This window comes from Squalius cephalus, assembly GCF_949319135.1.
Source record: "Squalius cephalus genome assembly, chromosome: 1".
Lineage (NCBI taxonomy): Eukaryota > Metazoa > Chordata > Actinopteri > Cypriniformes > Leuciscidae > Squalius > Squalius cephalus.
The window spans coordinates 23,776,387-23,793,383 of record NC_137122.1 but is presented as its reverse complement, the minus strand read 5'-3'; the positions used below and the strand labels follow the sequence as shown (position 1 = coordinate 23,793,383).

At 40.5% G+C, this 16,997-nt stretch overlaps 1 protein-coding gene across 4 annotated transcripts; it reads left to right on the top strand.

Annotated features, from left to right (window-relative positions):
* The first annotated feature begins 10,389 nt into the window (after positions 1-10,389).
* On the top strand, positions 10,390-16,197 carry LOC307165238 (uncharacterized protein). 4 transcript variants are annotated; one of them, XM_079882672.1, is made up of 3 exons: positions 10,390-10,893; positions 10,988-11,086; positions 15,947-16,197. In XM_079882672.1, coding segments are annotated over exons 1-3 (582 nt in total). In that variant the 5' UTR covers positions 10,390-10,411; the 3' UTR covers positions 15,948-16,197. The 4 variants fall into 4 exon arrangements, with proteins under 4 accessions (XP_079738798.1, XP_079738797.1, XP_079738795.1 ...); XM_079882671.1 differs by having other exon boundaries at positions 15,937-16,197; XM_079882669.1 differs by having other exon boundaries at positions 15,930-16,197.
* Positions 16,198-16,997: the final 800 nt, after the last annotated feature.

Genomic DNA, 16,997 nt, shown 5'->3' with positions numbered 1-16,997 from the left:
CTCTCCCATTATGAGAGGTGTTGATGTAATGGCTTAAAAAATGCTGATTTTATTTTTGTTTGTGGATGGACCTTAACTTGTATCAGTTTAAATAATATATTTGTTTCCCTTTTATTATGATAGGACAGTATACTATCGAGAAAGTTTGACGAAACAGGACTTGAACTCGGGTCGCCCAGAGCTAAAAAAAAGACTGCCAGGACACTGACCACTTGGCTATTGAGCTGTATAATTAGCCGTAAAGTCATAAATATTAGAACCTCATTGTGTAAGAAACATAGGGGGAACAGAATTCGACGGCAAAAAAACAGCTGTCGGAATCCGTTCCCCCACTCTTATTATGAGAGATGTTGATGTAATGGCTTAAAAATGCTGATTTTATTTTTGTTTGTGGATGGAGCTTAACCTGCATCAGTTTAAAGAATATATTTGTTTGCCTTTTATTATGATAGGACAGTATACTATAAATAAAGTTTGACGAAACGGGACTTGAACTCGGGTCGCCCAAAGCTAAAAAAAAAGATTGCCAGGGCACTGACCACTTGGCTATTGGGTTGTGTAGTTAGCTGTGAAGTGATAAATATTATAACCTCATTGTGTAAGAAACATAGGGGGAACAGAATTTGACGGCAAAAAAGCTGTCGGAATCCGTTCCCCCTCTCCCATTATGAGAGGTGTTGATGTAATGGCTTAAAAAATGCTGATTTTATTTTTGTGTGAGGATGGAGCTTAACTTGCATCAGTTTAAAGAATATATTTTTTTGCCTTTTATTATGATAGGACAGTATACTATCAAGAAAGTTTGACGCAATGAGACTTGAACTCAGGTTGCCCAAAGCTAAAAAAAAAATATTGTCAGGGCACTGATCACTTGGCTATTGGGCTGTGTAATTAAATGTAAAGTGATAAATATTAGAACCTCATTGTGTAAGAAACATAGGGGGAACAGAATTCGACGGCAAAAAAAAAACAGCTGTCGGAATCCGTTCCCCCACTCTCATTATGAGAGGTGTTGATGTAATGGCTTAAAAATGCTGATTTTATTTTTGTGTGAGGATGGAGCTTAACCTGCATCAGTTTAAAGAATATATTTGTTTGCCTTTTATTATGATAGGACAGTATACTATCAAGAAAGTTTGACGAAACAGGACTTGAACTCGGGTCGCCCAAAGCTAAAAAAAAAGACTGCCAGGACACTGACCACTTGGCTATTGAGCTGTATAATTAGCCGTAAAGTGATAAATATTAGAACCTCATTGTGTAAGAAACATAGGGGGAACAGAATTCGACGGCAAAAAAACAGCTGTCGGAATCCGTTCCCCCACTCCCATTATGAGAGGTGTTGATGTAATGGCTTAAAAAATGCTGATTTTATTTTTGTGTGAGGATGGAGCTTAACTTGCATCAGTTTAAAGAATATATTTGTTTGCTTTTTATTATGATAGGACAGTATACTATAAATAAAGTTTGACGAAACGGGACTTGAACTCGGGTCGCCCAAAGCTGAAAAAAAGATTGCCAGGGCACTGACCACTTGGCTATTGGGCTGTGTAATTAGCTGAAAAGTGATAAATATTAGAACCTCATTGTGTAAGAAACATAGGGGGAACAGAATTCGACGGCAAAAAAACAGCTGTCGGAATCCGTTCCCCCTCTCCCCATTATGAGAGGTGTTGATGTAATGGCTTAAAAAATGCTGATTTTATTTTTGTGTGTGGATTAAGCTTAACTTGCATCAGTTTAAATAATATATTTGTTTGCCTTTTATTATGATAGGACAGTATACTATCAAGAAAGTTTGACGAAACGGGACTTGAACTCGGGTCGCCCAAAGCTAAAAAAAAAGATTGCCAGGGCACTGACCACTTGGCTATTGGGTTGTGTAGCTGGCTGTGAAGTGATAAATATTAGAACCTGTAGCGTCTGGACCAATCGGACACACACAATTCATTTATTTGATGAATAATCCAGCAAACTCACTGTGAAACTTTCACCAAAACTTAACATCCCAAATGATGCTAACACACTGGCAGGATGGTGTCTTGTTACAGGAAACACAGGGGGGTTTACGACCAAAAGGTATGTGGCTGCATGTGTAAGAGAGAGACAATGGGGGGACAGAAACAATCTTCCATGCAAACTTCGCTGCATTAATCAGAAACTAACTGATCTAGAAATGAACGTGGATCCCAGAAACTGTGTGAATGATTGTGATGTTTTGTGTCCTATTATGTATACACCATAGTATGTATTTTATTATACAACATTGTAACTTTACCTGTATCATGGCTCCTATCAAATTAATCCTCATTTGATAACTCACGCTTTGATGTACATCACCTTCTCTTAGAATGCAGTGTGGATTTGTTATATCTAGCTGAGTATTAATGAACAGAAAAAGAGGGCTTGAGACAGCGTTGTAAATCTTTCCCACAAAGGAAACTCCCGCCAGAAATTCCCTGTTTCTGATTGGTTCAAGGCGTGCCTTTTGGTTAAGCTTTAAAAGGCCCTTCCGTTAGTCCTGCCTCTCTCTCTTCTCAACGCTTCTCATCCGACAACAAGGCAGCTTCTGCTGTTACTGGGGGAGGGGCTGGACCCCTTCCCCCCCCACTTGGGCCCAGCTCCCTGGGCCCAAACAGGCCTGAGCAATGCCTGCCATGCTTTCATACTCCAAAAAGGGAGTCAGACTTTTCTTCAATCTAGAAAACAACTGCAACTTTACCATCACTGACTCAACGATCCACTCCTGGTCTCCAAGCCAGGACAGCAGGCTTCGACTCACAACAGCCATGTGCTCGAAGCCACCATGCTTTTCTTCAAGGCCATAGACCCAATCAACGAATCCAATCCAATCCAAGAATTTTCCACGATTGCAACTGCCATGCAAGTATTCTTTGATGAGATTGCTATGAAATAAGCTGATGGTTCTTTCATTTCTTTCCATACTGAAATAGATCGTATTCCATAGTTCTATTTCCTGTTTCCGGTTCCACATCACTCACCCATTTACCTATGCATGTATGTATGGATGTATGAATGTATTTATGTTTGTTTAGTGTTAGTTATGTTTGTGATTTAGTTAATAAAACTTGTGCACAATTATGAATTTGGTTTCTGATCCTCTGTTTGCATACAGAGTCCCTTTTACGATTTTGATCTTGCTACATGCTAATTGCTGTACATAAGGAATAATTATTTTTCAGTGACCATGAACAATACATTTTCCTTAGAATAAATGAATAATCAAAGAGTTCGTTGGAACTGATTAATTGATTGTAATATTAATTTGGCTTACCTCAAAGTTAATCTAATTAACTGACCAAAATATTAATAATTAATCATAATTGGTAATTATGGATTATTATTAATATTTCCCCTTTGAGCTAATATTATTACATATGGTGGAGAATGCGGGCATTGTATTAAACATTGTATGCAAGCAGACATTAATCAATCATATGTTGTCCCATAAGTTTTTATTAACATCTCATACATGCACGTACAAGTTTCTGATAAAATCAGCAAAACTATTGCTTGAATATGCCTTCCTACGAATGGCAGAAAGTTTCTCAATGCTATTATGCATGTTTAAATAGTACAATAAGAAACTTCTAATTTTAGCGAAGAAATCCTAATTTCAGATATAAATCGAGCGTAAGCCTTCTCTGACGAAGAAATCTCAGATTAGCCGCCGGTATAAATGGTTCCTGATATTAGCAAAGCAACCCTAATTTCAGTTCTAAAGTGATCGTAAGCCTTCTCTGACGAAGAAATCTCAGATTAGCCGCACGTATAGATGGTACCAGAACAAATTAGTCTGAGATGGGCGAAGAAATCCCCATTTTCAGCAATTTTTAAGGTGTTTGAGCGATGTTCCTCCTCACCGATTTAAGGCCTTATTATTATTCGTCACGTCATTGTATTCATATTAAACTGCTAAACCGCACATATGAAACAATCGCGTCGATTTAGTGGTATAAATTCTAGCCTAGCTAACTAGGAATTTGCCATTGTCTGTGAAAGAACGGTGCTGTTTGATTTGTGAAAGAATCACTTACATGCAACGTCATGTGTCTAAACTAGACAATCTCTGACTCAGTGCAAACCTTCAGCACAATGCGAACGCTGCTCCGTTCGACTTGTGTTGCTGGTTGGCAGTGTGTCTGAAGTGCGAGCAGGCACTTCTGTTTACGTGAAGAACAGCACCAATCTCACAGACCCCTTGTGTAAACAAGTGAATGCGTGTAGCCAAAGCCAGCTCGCTAGCAACCCTACGCGCATACAAGCCCCTTTACCTCGAGTGATAGCTTTTAGCACTGACTAAAACTTAGACACGTGCGAGCGTAAAGTGTAACCTTTAAACCAAAGGTTACAGACTTTGGACCTTGGCCCTTGAAACAAAGGGGTAGTGTTTTGAACACAAGAGTCAAAGCTTCTCGAGGCTTTGAATCAAAGGAGTCAATTGCATCACAAATGATTCTTTGTTTTGAAGCGCCCTCTTTGGCGACCCCTGCTGGTCAGAACAGTGTAAGTGTAGAGAACTCAGCGTAATGAAACACCTTTAACAAACCAATCGCAAAGGTTTGTTTAAAGGTGTAAGCATGTTATAGCAACGCACAAACTATCTAATACTATGAGGTGTCTTTCAAGGCACAATAATTTAATAAACTGTAGGGCTCGTTTATGAAAGAGACTATTAAATTCGCCTGTTCCTTTTATCAAATGCGTCATTAAATGTGTACGAATCTATAAAGTGATACAAGATCACATAGAAATCAAATACACATTGTTTCACGAACCGTTGAAATTTAGAATAATTTCTAAATATCTATGACGCGCAACAAAGCCCGTTTACTGAAATCCTGTGACTTTAACAGTCTGATACATGCTCAGAATCACTGATTTGAGACAAATGATTCACACCGGTTTCCGAGCTTCACGAAGCACGTATCATAGGTGGTTTAAACTACTCCGCCCTCTCTCTATTTCTGTCTCTCTCTCTCTCTCTCTCGACCCCCCCCCCCTTTTTTGGTTTCACTTTAGTTGAAACCCAGATACCTTGGTTTTATTTGTGTTTCATTTATTTCGACTTAAGTCTACCCCTATTTTATTTTGTGTATTTACACCTGATGAGCCTGAATATTCCTTTTCAGTTAAGTTGAATTTAATTAAATTTGAGATTTAATTAAATCAATTTGCTTATTCAATTTCCCTTTTAGTTACCAGGGCTATGAGGACAATCCCTGTTTACTTTTGATTTTGATTTTATTCAATTTATTTACTTACTTTATTTCAGCCTGAATTTCCATATTCAGCTAAATAAAGTTTAACTAAATTTGAGATTTAACTAAATCAATTGTTTCCCTTTCCTTTGGTTTTGAGCTATAAGGACATTCTACCTTTACTTATACCTTATCTTAGGTACTTCCTATCGACATCTTCCCTCTCTCTATAGGATTACAGTAATTATTGCAACTGTTGTTTCTGTAACGACCCAGGTCATTAGAATCCTAACCCCTGTCTGTGCTTTAACCCTCCTCACTCCTTAGCACCAAGTTAAGTACATGAAGTACGGTTAACGTAAACGCACAGTAGGCAAAAGACAGAACGGGAGACACTTCCCGCTGTTTCTTCTTCTTTTGACCTTTTTGTCTGATGTTTGATGTGTCCCTGCTAGCTTCGTCTAACAGCAGCTTAACCCATACGTGACACCTGTTTACCTATGTCTCCTAGCTAAACTTAAATAGGTAGAACACACCTTCCCTTCCCTTTCGGATTTCTATTGTTTCTATTTTGTTTTTCTCTATTTGCTACTCTCGTAGTAAAACGTGAAAAGAACCATCAGTTTTGAGTAATAGTTTTAGGACATGTAAAAGGCCAGTCATCAGTCGATGCTGCTTAAAGCACATCAACTTGAATACTCAAAACCCTTTTGTTGTGTGCTCACCAACACTAAATGTAATGGCCCACAGAGCCACCTCTGTAGAAACTTGCATTGGCCTTTGTCACTCCTCTCTTGTGTTCCCACAAGTATGCCAGTAGGCCTCAGACATCCAGCCCTGCCACCCACCAGAACCACCTGGAAACCGGCAGAGCCACGTCCTCGACATCCTCCAGCCTGAAGCAGACAACGACCTGCCGAGGCAGAGAAGGGAACCGTTAGACGACAACGAAAGCGGACGTCTGACACCCAGCCTGAGTCACCAAGAGCTGACCAGCATCATCTTCTCCTTAGCCACGCTCCCTCAGGCCTTAAACAGGAGGTAAATGAACTTAAAAAACTGGTTGAGCTCAAAGAGAGACACTAAAGCCATCAGTGTCCAGTCAGGGCTGAAGTCCAAACACTGACTCAACGATGCTGCAACATTATAGACAAACAGAATGTGACCCTGAACAGAACTGAAACAGTCCAACCACCTGCAAATGGACTTCACATAAACTTCTAAAGTTTGCTAAAGGTAAACTACACATCAGCCGCATAAGCTCCCCCAGCCCTGTACAAAGGGGGGGAGGAGTCAAACCCTTGGCTCGACAGTCACCCGCCAGTGTCCTGAGAGCCTCTGCAGGCGCAGAGGAAAAGGTTTAATTCAGACAAACCCTGAAACGACACATGAAGCGATGCTCCAAGAACCTTTTTCTCCAAAACCAGTTAGTCACCATTCCTGGCAGCTCCATGCAATGCCCACTCAACAATGTGTGACCTGACGCAGAATGCCTTTAACACACGAGGCCTCATCAGAAAGGGTTCATAAACCCCACTGACTCTGAACTGTAAAGATCAGAAGACACACAGCCCGACCATAATGCAAACCGCTGCTACAAAGTTCATAGTCAGCATAGGACATAGGACTTTTAAAGTAGATGAAAATGTGTGCTCAAAAGAAGCAGGAAGCGGCATTAGTAAAATTAGAATTTTACTGACTTAAAGAAAATCTTGAATGCATACGTAAGCCCAACGCGCCAACAGACTATGCACTGCTTTCGAACCATACAGACATTTGATCATTGCAATCCAAATAGGATACAACCTGCAATACGCACTTTGATCACTAGTTACTGGCTTGTTTAAGTGAAGATAAAACGATAGCTGTAATCGTCATCTCTACTAAGAATAAAAAGTCATAGATTTTTAACTAGTATCGCAATTTCAGCATTAAAGCTTAAGTCTGTTTGACAAAGGAAGCTCAACTCAGCGGCATGCTGTGCCGGTATTTATTATTCTGCCTTGACTGGAGAAATCCAAAGTGCACCATTGTTTAATCTGTTCGGACGAAGAAATCTCAGTACAGTGTTATATACACGTAGACTTGGGTGATGTCCCCTCCTTTCTACAATGTAAAGGCCTTACAAATTATTGTTAGATTGATGTAATTCATCTAGATTTTGGGCTGCATCTACAAGCAGAGCTACTTAGTGATCAAGATTGTTTCACTCGCTGAAAGTCAATATTTATGCATGAGATGGACGTAACCTTGTATGCTTAGACAAGCTTTAACTTACAGCAAATCCATTTCTTCACTTTTTAAACAAGTAGAAGAAGTTGTTTAAAGTAAAGAGAAGCATTACACAAGTAAAAGTTTCAAATGCCAAACCACATTTGCATTTTACTGAATGTAACATCAAGTTTTGGAAAGACTCAAAGTATAGGCGCCACATTTTAACTTGTTTAAACATGTATGACTCATTTCAAATGTACAGACATTCGTCATAGACTGTTGAATTGCTCTGACATGGTTCCCTTGACAACGACTTGTCACAGGAAGTGCAAACGCATAACGTCATATTGTAAACAAATCAGCCTAGATGGCTAAGCCAACCTAACCTAGCGTCCGTTCAGCTTAGACCAAGCTAAATAATAACTGCTACAGGAAGCGGTTAGCATCATTTACTTGAAGCCCTTTTCTACAGCTTGTGCTGTGCACAGTGCAAAGTTTAGCCACTCGTGCTATTGATTATTCCCAATTTCAGATGATTCCTGCTGTTTTTATCACTTATTTAAGTCCTTTTTATTTATTATTTTACTTTGATAATAGCCGTCAGCTATTCACTTGTCTATTCTTTCATTTATTTGATTTATTTACATTTCCCCTCTTGTTCTAATGTGGTTCCAGTCCCCATAGGGCCCAGAAAGGAACCAGAGACACCTTTATTTGTGATTTTGTTTATTTTCAGCAAGTGCACTCATTTTTATGACCCTGCAAAACAGGTAATCTCAACGATTACTAGGGCATAACTATAGTCCTGAGGATTGATAATAAGCATAATCTGAATAGGAAAACTGTCCTTTTCCTACTATCATTCACTTCGCCAAGCCCGTTGTGAACAACCAGTTAAGTCCAGAGAAATAATTTAGCCATAAGAACCATCTTAAGTCATTTATTTCCTCTTGGCTTATGCCCTTTTCAAAAAAAAAGGTCTACTAACACTAACACCCACAGCTAAGATGATAAGGGTACAAGACACACTTGACAAGCTACACATAAACACCTAGCTTTATGCTACATACCTAGCTAACCTATCAAACCTTAGCTCTGAACTCTTTAGGGTCATGCATTAGCCTCTCACCCCTAGGGTGTCAAAAATGTCGCAGATCCTCTGTTCAATCTGACCCTAACCAGACAGGAGACCGAAAGAACTGACAAGCCCTCACAAGGAACACTGTTCCACCAAGGCTGCTGACATCCTACAGCACCAGAGCCAAACGTGACTGAACCTTGAGAGAAGAGGACCAACGACCCATGACCCAAGCCAGAGTTATAGCCTCACCAGGCTGATCAAGAGTATCATCTCCTTACCCCACCTTTTGGGTGGGAAACAGAAGGTACACAACCTTCTATAAAGATCACAGCGTCCCACAAGGAGCGGACCTGTGCTCAAAGCCTCACACACCAGCTAGAGACTGAGTTTCAAACCAGATTCAACGCAGCTGGACTGAGCATGCCCAGCACCAGCGCAGAACTGTCCAGACAACCCAGGTAACAGCCAAGCCCTTGGAGAAGCCATGGATGACAGCACCCTCCACCTGCAAACACCACAGGATGACCAACGGCTGTCAACGACAACATCCTCCTCCACACCATTCACACAGGTGTCAATCGGAGGCTCCACAAGGACAGCTGGACACACCTGACTCAGAGCTACAGGAGCTGCTGACGCACGCTAACCAGCTCCCTGAACAGGACTCCTGAGGAGTCCTGTAAAGTACAAGCATCTGACTCCTTGCCTACCCCAGCTTAGGCAAGCTCACATCAACACCGCCATAAGGACGGAGCAACCCTTCAGTCCTTCAGTCCTTCAGACTACCTTCTGACCTCCTGCCACCAGCACTAGGTCGGCCTGAAAACCTCTCTATGCTACATAGAGCCCTAACCACTTCCTGCAACCACAAGCAAACACCTGCCCCGAAACTAATTGACTTCAGAATGACAGGTGACACCCTTTCATGGCACCTGCTGCACCGACACCTGCGGCACCAACTCAAAGACCTGTATTTGGATACTGTCTACATCACCTGATGGAACGACCACCGCTCCAGGAAACACCAGCGACCAGAGGCCACCATGGCCTTCCAGCCTGGTATGACAGAGGTGTGTCTGATCCTTCCGCACCTTAAACGTCGTTCGTGGTTGTCCTTGAGAGGGACAACAACAATCGAAAGGGGGGAAATATGTAGCGTCTGGACCAATCGGACACACACAATTCATTTATTTGATGAATAATCCAGCAAACTCACTGTGAAACTTTCACCAAAACTTAACATCCCAAATGATGCTAACACACTGGCAGGATGGTGTCTTGTTACAGGAAACACAGGGGGGTTTACAACCAAAAGGTATGTGGCTGCATGTTGATGCGCATGCGTCGCGACTGAGTGCGTTGTTGTGTTTGGAGCTCCGTCGAATTAATTCAGAAACCTTGTTTTTCTTCTTTACACTCTTTTACAAACGAACTTTTTCATTTTTATAGCGTGTGAACATATCTGGAATATTATTCTCCTTAAAAAACAATCGGATTGCTCTGATATCGCTACATATATCCAACCTTTCGAACTTCCGCTACTAGCCTTAGCCCGCTAGCATTACACGCGTGGTCGCGCCTATCGATCGACTTATTTACACCCGTATCACTGAAAGCTATAATTCGCCATTATAGCACATCTGCTATAATGGCGAATATAACGGATGTGTGTCTAACGTTACCTTTGAGTGCAGGTGAGGACACCTTCGAGCTGCATTCTGTGCAGTTAGAGCTGGAATCCGTGGAGAAGCAGATCCGCGACCTACTAGAGAGGCAGGCCGAGCTACGAGATCGACGATTCGCGCTTGAAACTTCACGCGCCGATGCTCACAAGTCAGTGGTTAGTAACCTTTTGACTCCAACCTCGTCTACTCCATTTGTTTCTCTGCCCAGGATGCGATCATCCCTGGTTTCATTCACTCCGGCACCGACACAACAACACGGACCCTGGGTGATGCCACAGCGGAAGACGCGGGCCAGGACCAGAGCTAGGACCTCTCCGCCCCTCCCGGCCTTCGAGATCTCCACCCGGAACCGCTTCTCCCCTCTACGCGAGACGGAACGCGACGCTGTGATCATCGGCAGTTCCATCGTCCGGCATGTCCACGCTACCATAGGTAAAGGTAAGGTGCGCACTCACTGCTTTCCTGGTGCTCGTGTTCTCGATGTCGCTGCACAGGTTCCCGGGATTCTGAACGGTGACGAGCGCGTCGGAGCTGTCGTGCTGCACGCGGGAACGAACGACATCAGGCTACGGCAGTCGGAGGTTCTGAAGAAGGACTACAGGAGCCTGATCGAGACGGTACGCAGCACATCGCCTGAAACAACGATCATCGTGTCTGGACCGCTTCCCACTTACCGACTAGGACACGAAAGGTTCAGTAGATTATTTGCTCTAAATGAATGGTTAATGTCATGGTGTAATGAACAGAGACTGCTCTTTGTAAATAATTGGAATCTTTTCTGGGAGCGACCTAGGCTCTTCCGTGCTGATGGCCTTCACCCCAGCAGAATTGGAGCGGCTCTTCTGTCGGACAACATCTCCAAGACGCTACACACCATATGACTAGTAAGTCAAAGTCCAAATCACACTCTTTGCTGTCCAAATTCAATTGATATAAGTACCAATGTAGAACATTATATTGAAACGGTGTCTATTCCTCGCTTAGTGAGATCAGATAATAAATCTACTGCAGGATCTAGGAAAAATCTAATTGTGATTAAACCAGAAAATCTCAATATTAGTGAACAAAAACAATTTATAAAGCTAGGTCTTTTTAAACATTAGATCGCTTACACCTAAGGCGGTTATTGTAAATGAAATGGTCACAGATAATAGTTTCGATGTACTCTGCCTTACTGAAACCTGGCTTAAACCAAATGATTATTTCGGTCTTAATGAGTCTACTCCTCCTGGATACTGTTACAAGCATGAGCCCCGTCTGATTGGTCGTGGCGGTGGTGTTGCTATAATCTATAAAGATATTCTTACTGTTACTCAGAAAACAGGTCACAGGTTTAATTCGTTTGAAGTTCTTGTACTAAATGTTACTCTCTTAGATGTAAGAAAGAAATCCCTATTATCTTTAGCCTTGGCTACTGTATATAGACCGCCAGGGCCTTATGCTGATTTCCTAAAAGAGTTTGCAGACTTTCTCTCAGATCTTTTGGTCAATGTCGATAAAGCATTAATTGTTGGAGATTTTAACATACACGTAGATAATTCAAATGATGCGTTAGGGGCTGCGTTTACAGATTTATTAAACTCATTTGGGGTCAAGCAAAATGTAACTGGTCCCACTCATCGTCTTAATCATACGCTAGATTTAATTATATCATATGGAACCGATCCAACCGATATAGATATTGTACCGCAAAGTGATGAAGTCACTGACCATTACATGGTCACTTGCATACTACGTACCGCTGAAATTTGTCATGTTGCGCCACGTTATCGACCAGGCAGAACAATCCTTCCAACAACTATAGATAATTTCTCAAATAGCTTACCTGATCTATCTCAGCTGCTCAGTGAACCCAAACAAACAGATGAACTAGAGGAAATGACTAGCACTATGAGCACCATTTTCTCTAGTACATTAGACATCGTTGCACCAATTAGACTAAAAAAGGTTAGAGAGAAAACTAAAGCACCATGGTACAACACTGCCCTACAAAGGCTAAGAGCAGTATCACCAATTTTTCAAAAAAATTTTTTTTGCACAAATAAAAAGTGCACGATCTGCTCTTCAATCTGTTGAAATTTCATATGGCTACCTAAAAAAATTCTTATATAAATTTACATTTTTAGTTGCAGTATTGTATAGAAAAGTAGAGTGAAACCAAGGCAGACTGCAGTATCTGCCTGTACTGCAGTCTGCCTTGGTTTCACTATGATACTGCAGTTTGCCTTTGTGTGGCATGAGTCAGGTTTTATAGCATACTGTATGCTATAAAACAATTTTGTAGCCTATGCTATAAAACCTCTAAGGAACTGTCAAAATGGCTTCACTTTTACGTGGAAAAATGCTGGTGGAACTTGCCTTAAACAACAAGGAACCAAAAACTGGTAAGTTTTAAACCTTTTAACACTTTTTTTTGGTCAATTTTGTCTGTTTAGCTCTTTCTAGCTAGCATTAGCTTTTTTTTTTTTTTACAACATAATGGGATAGATACTTGGGGAATACCTTAGAGAAATTACCTTAAAAGTCAAAATTAATAAGTAATACTGACAGCTAGTGTTTAAAATAGTTACTGCAGTACAAATTCAAAATAGTGGAGAGAGTCGTCTCCCCCGCCCCCTCCTCCACAGACTCACGGGGTTCACCAGAAGTTCGCGGAGGTTATCAGGCTGAGACCGCGGCAGCATCCATAACATACTGCTAGACGCTAGTCTCACATAGCCAGACATTAACGTTACTTCGCTGCACAGTCAGCTGCTAACGTTCTGATGCTGGCTATATTGACAGTCATAAAAGCCCAACTGTTACCCAAAAGACACACTTTTTCGGCTTAGAATTAGAAACTCCACAACCTCGCATCTCCACACGCCAAACAGGCACACTTCCTCGGCTTAGAATTACAATAGGTTAAATTAAATTAAAAGTTCAGTAGCTGTTCCCTAACAAGCTCAAATTTCATTTATTGATATATTGATTCCCTGAATGATTAAACTTAAACTGTTTGTAATTACATGTGAAGACATACCTAACTGAAATAAAAGCAATACGTTAATGATTGCCATAAAAGACAGCACTTTTGTGATACAATTAAAATATATGAATCTAATAACGCTTGTGTTTTTTGTTTGTTTGTTTTAAAAAAAAATATGATTATAATGCCAAAGGGGATAGAAAGTCACAGCTTAGCAGAAAGAATGAAGATGGAGAAAACGGTCAAAGAACAAAAACAAGAAAACAGGGATTTACATAATATGCCACATAATTTTAATAGTTTGGTTATAATTAACATATACTGTACTTTTGCCAACTATAAGCAGCTGCTGCAGCTGTGTGCAAAGTTTTTGGTGATTTATGATTTATTATTTATGATATAAGCAAGTGATTATGATCACTTGCTACACTTACTGCTATATGTTATTGTATGGCCATGTAAGTATATGCAGTAATGCAAAGGCAAAGTGCAGTATAGCCTATAAAACTACCAAATTTTGCCCGACTGTCAAAAAACAAAATGTTTAATATTCACCTCCCTTTGATCTATCTAAGTGTACCCTTTGTTGTTAAATTTAATTGGATGCTTATATTTGGTGTAAGAAAAACACAAAAAGCTGTTTTTCTCAGTTTGGCGTTTTTGCTGATACTGCTCTTAGCCTTTGTAGGGCAGAACAGTGCTACGCATGTTCTAAAGAGAGAAACTCGTAATTTAGAGCGTAAATGGAAACAAACTAATTTAGAGGTCTTTAGAATCGCGTGGAAAGACAGTATGTCACGTTATAAAAAGGCCCTAAAAGCAGCCAGGGCTGAGCATCTCCGCAAACTAATAGAAACTAACCAAAATAATCCTAGGTTCTTATTTAACACCGTCGCTAGACTAACAAATAAACAGACGTTACCGGAGCAAAATATTCCGTTACAGTGTAGTAGTAATGATTTTATGAATTTCTTCACTGAGAAAATAGAAAGCATCAGAAACACAATTGTAAATGTGCAATCTTTAATGGTGTCTTATGATTCAGCCTCAATTATCACCCCGCCAGAACAATTACAGCGCTTTGCAACTATAGGACAGGAAGAGCTAAATAAACTTATCATTGCATCCAAACCAACAACGTGTTTATTAGATCCTATACCAACTAAACTATTGAAACAAGTGTTACCTGTAGTGGAAGAGCCTCTTCTCAATATTATTAACTCGTCTTTATCCTTAGGTCATGTTCCAAGAATATTCAAGTTGGCAGTTATAAAACCTTTAATTAAGAAACCACAATTAGATCATAATAACCTAGCAAATTACAGACCCATTTCAAATCTTCCATTTATGTCTAAAATTCTAGAAAAAGTGGTGTCCGCTCAACTGTGCTCTCTCTTGCAAGAAAATGATATCTATGAAAAATTTCAGTCAGGATTCAGACCGCATCATAGCACAGAAACTGCGCTCGTTAAAATTACAAATGATTTACTTCTAGCTTCTGACCAAGGCTGTATCTCAATACTAGTTTTACTCGATCTTAGTGCTGCGTTCGACACTATAGATCACAAAATACTCTTAGACCGACTACAAAACTACACTGGTGTTCAGGGACAGGCATTAAACTGGTTTAGATCGTACTTATCGGACCGTTACCATTTTGTCTGCGTAAATGGGGAAAAATCGAAGATAACGTCAGTAAACTATGGTGTACCGCAAGGATCTGTGTTAGGCCCTCTGCTATTCTCAATATATATGCTACCACTTGGTAATATTATAAGAAAACATGGAATTAATTTCCACTGTTATGCTGATGACACTCAATTATATATTTCATCACGACCAGATGATGATAACAATAAATTATCTAAATTAACAGAGTGTGTTAAAGATATAAAATACTGGATGACGTGTAATTTTCTGCTATTAAATTCAGATAAAACGGAGGTATTACTTATTAGTCCAAAAAACTGCACACAAAACCTCTTACAATACAACTTTAATTTAGAAGGATGTCCTGTTACTTTATCCTCTACAGTAAAAGACCTGGGTGTTATATTAGACCGCAACTTGTCTTTTGAAAATCATATTTCATATGTTACAAGAACAGCCTTTTTCCACCTTAGAAACATTGCTAAGCTACGTAATATGCTATCTGTTTCTGATGCAGAAAAGTTAGTTCATGCATTCATGACCTCGAGACTAGATTACTGTAATGCTTTATTAGCAGGTTGTCCTGCATCCTCAATAAACAAGCTACAGTTAGTCCAAAATGCCGCCGCTAGAGTTCTTACTAGATAAAGAAAATACGATCATATAACACCAATTCTGTCGTCTCTACATTGGTTACCTATAAAGTTCCGTATCAATTACAAAGTATTACTACTGACCTATAAAGCCCTAAATGGTTTAGCTCCCGTGTATTTAACGGAACTTCTATCGCCCTATAATCCATCACGCTCTTTAAGATCACTAAATTCGAGGCTTCTGGTCATACCTAGGATATCTAAGTCCACTAAAGGAGGGAGGGCGTTTTCACACTTAGCTCCTAAACTCTGGAATGGCCTTCCTGATATTGTTCGAGGCTCAGACTCGCTGTCCCAGTTTAAAACTAGATTAAAGACGCATCTCTTTAGCCAAGCATTCACATAATACTTACCTTTTATACTACAGTTGAATCAGATTGAATGCATTGATATTGCGAACAGCAGCTACGCTAATGATTTCCCATATGCTTTTCTGTTGTTATCTCGGGACGCTAGTCCCGAGGTAAATACAGATCGTCAGCTCCAGTTTGTATCCAGCCTCTCATGGAAACTACAGATTCTCCAACACCCGTGCAGAGACGACTCGGCGCCTGTGAAGAGACGACTCGACGCTGGCGATATGTTTATGCCCTAAATCAATACATGATTAACTAACTGTATTTCTCTATGTATATTTCTGAAATGCACTTTCTGTAAAGCTGCTTTGAAACAATATGTATTGTGAAAAGCGCTATACAAATAAATTTGAATTGAATTGAATTGAATTAAGAGAGAGACAATGGGGGGACAGAAACAATCTTCCATGCAAACTTCGCTGCATTAATCAGAAACTAACTGATCTAGAAATGAACGTGGATCCCAGAAACTGTGTGAATGATTGTGATGTTTTGTGTCCTATTATGTATACACCATAGTATGTATTTTATTATACAACATTGTAACTTTACCTGTATCATGGCTCCTATCAAATTAATCCTCATTTGATAACTCACGCTTTGATGTACATCACCTTCTCTTAGAATGCAGTGTGGATTTGTTATATCTAGCTGAGTATTAATGAACAGAAAAAGAGGGCTTGAGACAGCGTTGTAAATCTTTCCCACAAAGGAAACTCCCGCCAGAAATTCCCTGTTTCTGATTGGTTCAAGGCGTGCCTTTTGGTTAAGCTTTAAAAGGCCCTTCCGTTAGTCCTGCCTCTCTCTCTTCTCAACGCTTCTCATCCGACAACAAGGCAGCTTCTGCTGTTACTGGGGGAGGGGCTGGACCCCTTCCCCCCCCACTTGGGCCCAGCTCCCTGGGCCCAAACAGGCCTGAGCAATGCCTGCCATGCTTTCATACTCCAAAAAGGGAGTCAGACTTTTCTTAAATCTAGAAAACAACTGCAACTTTACCATCACTGACTCAACGATCCACTCCTGGTCTCCAAGCCAGGACAGCAGGCTTCGACTCACAACAGCCATGTGCTCGAAGCCACCATGCTTTTCTTCAAGGCCATAGACCCAATCAACGAATCCAATCCAATCCAAGAATTTTCCACGATTGCAACTGCCATGCAAGTATTCT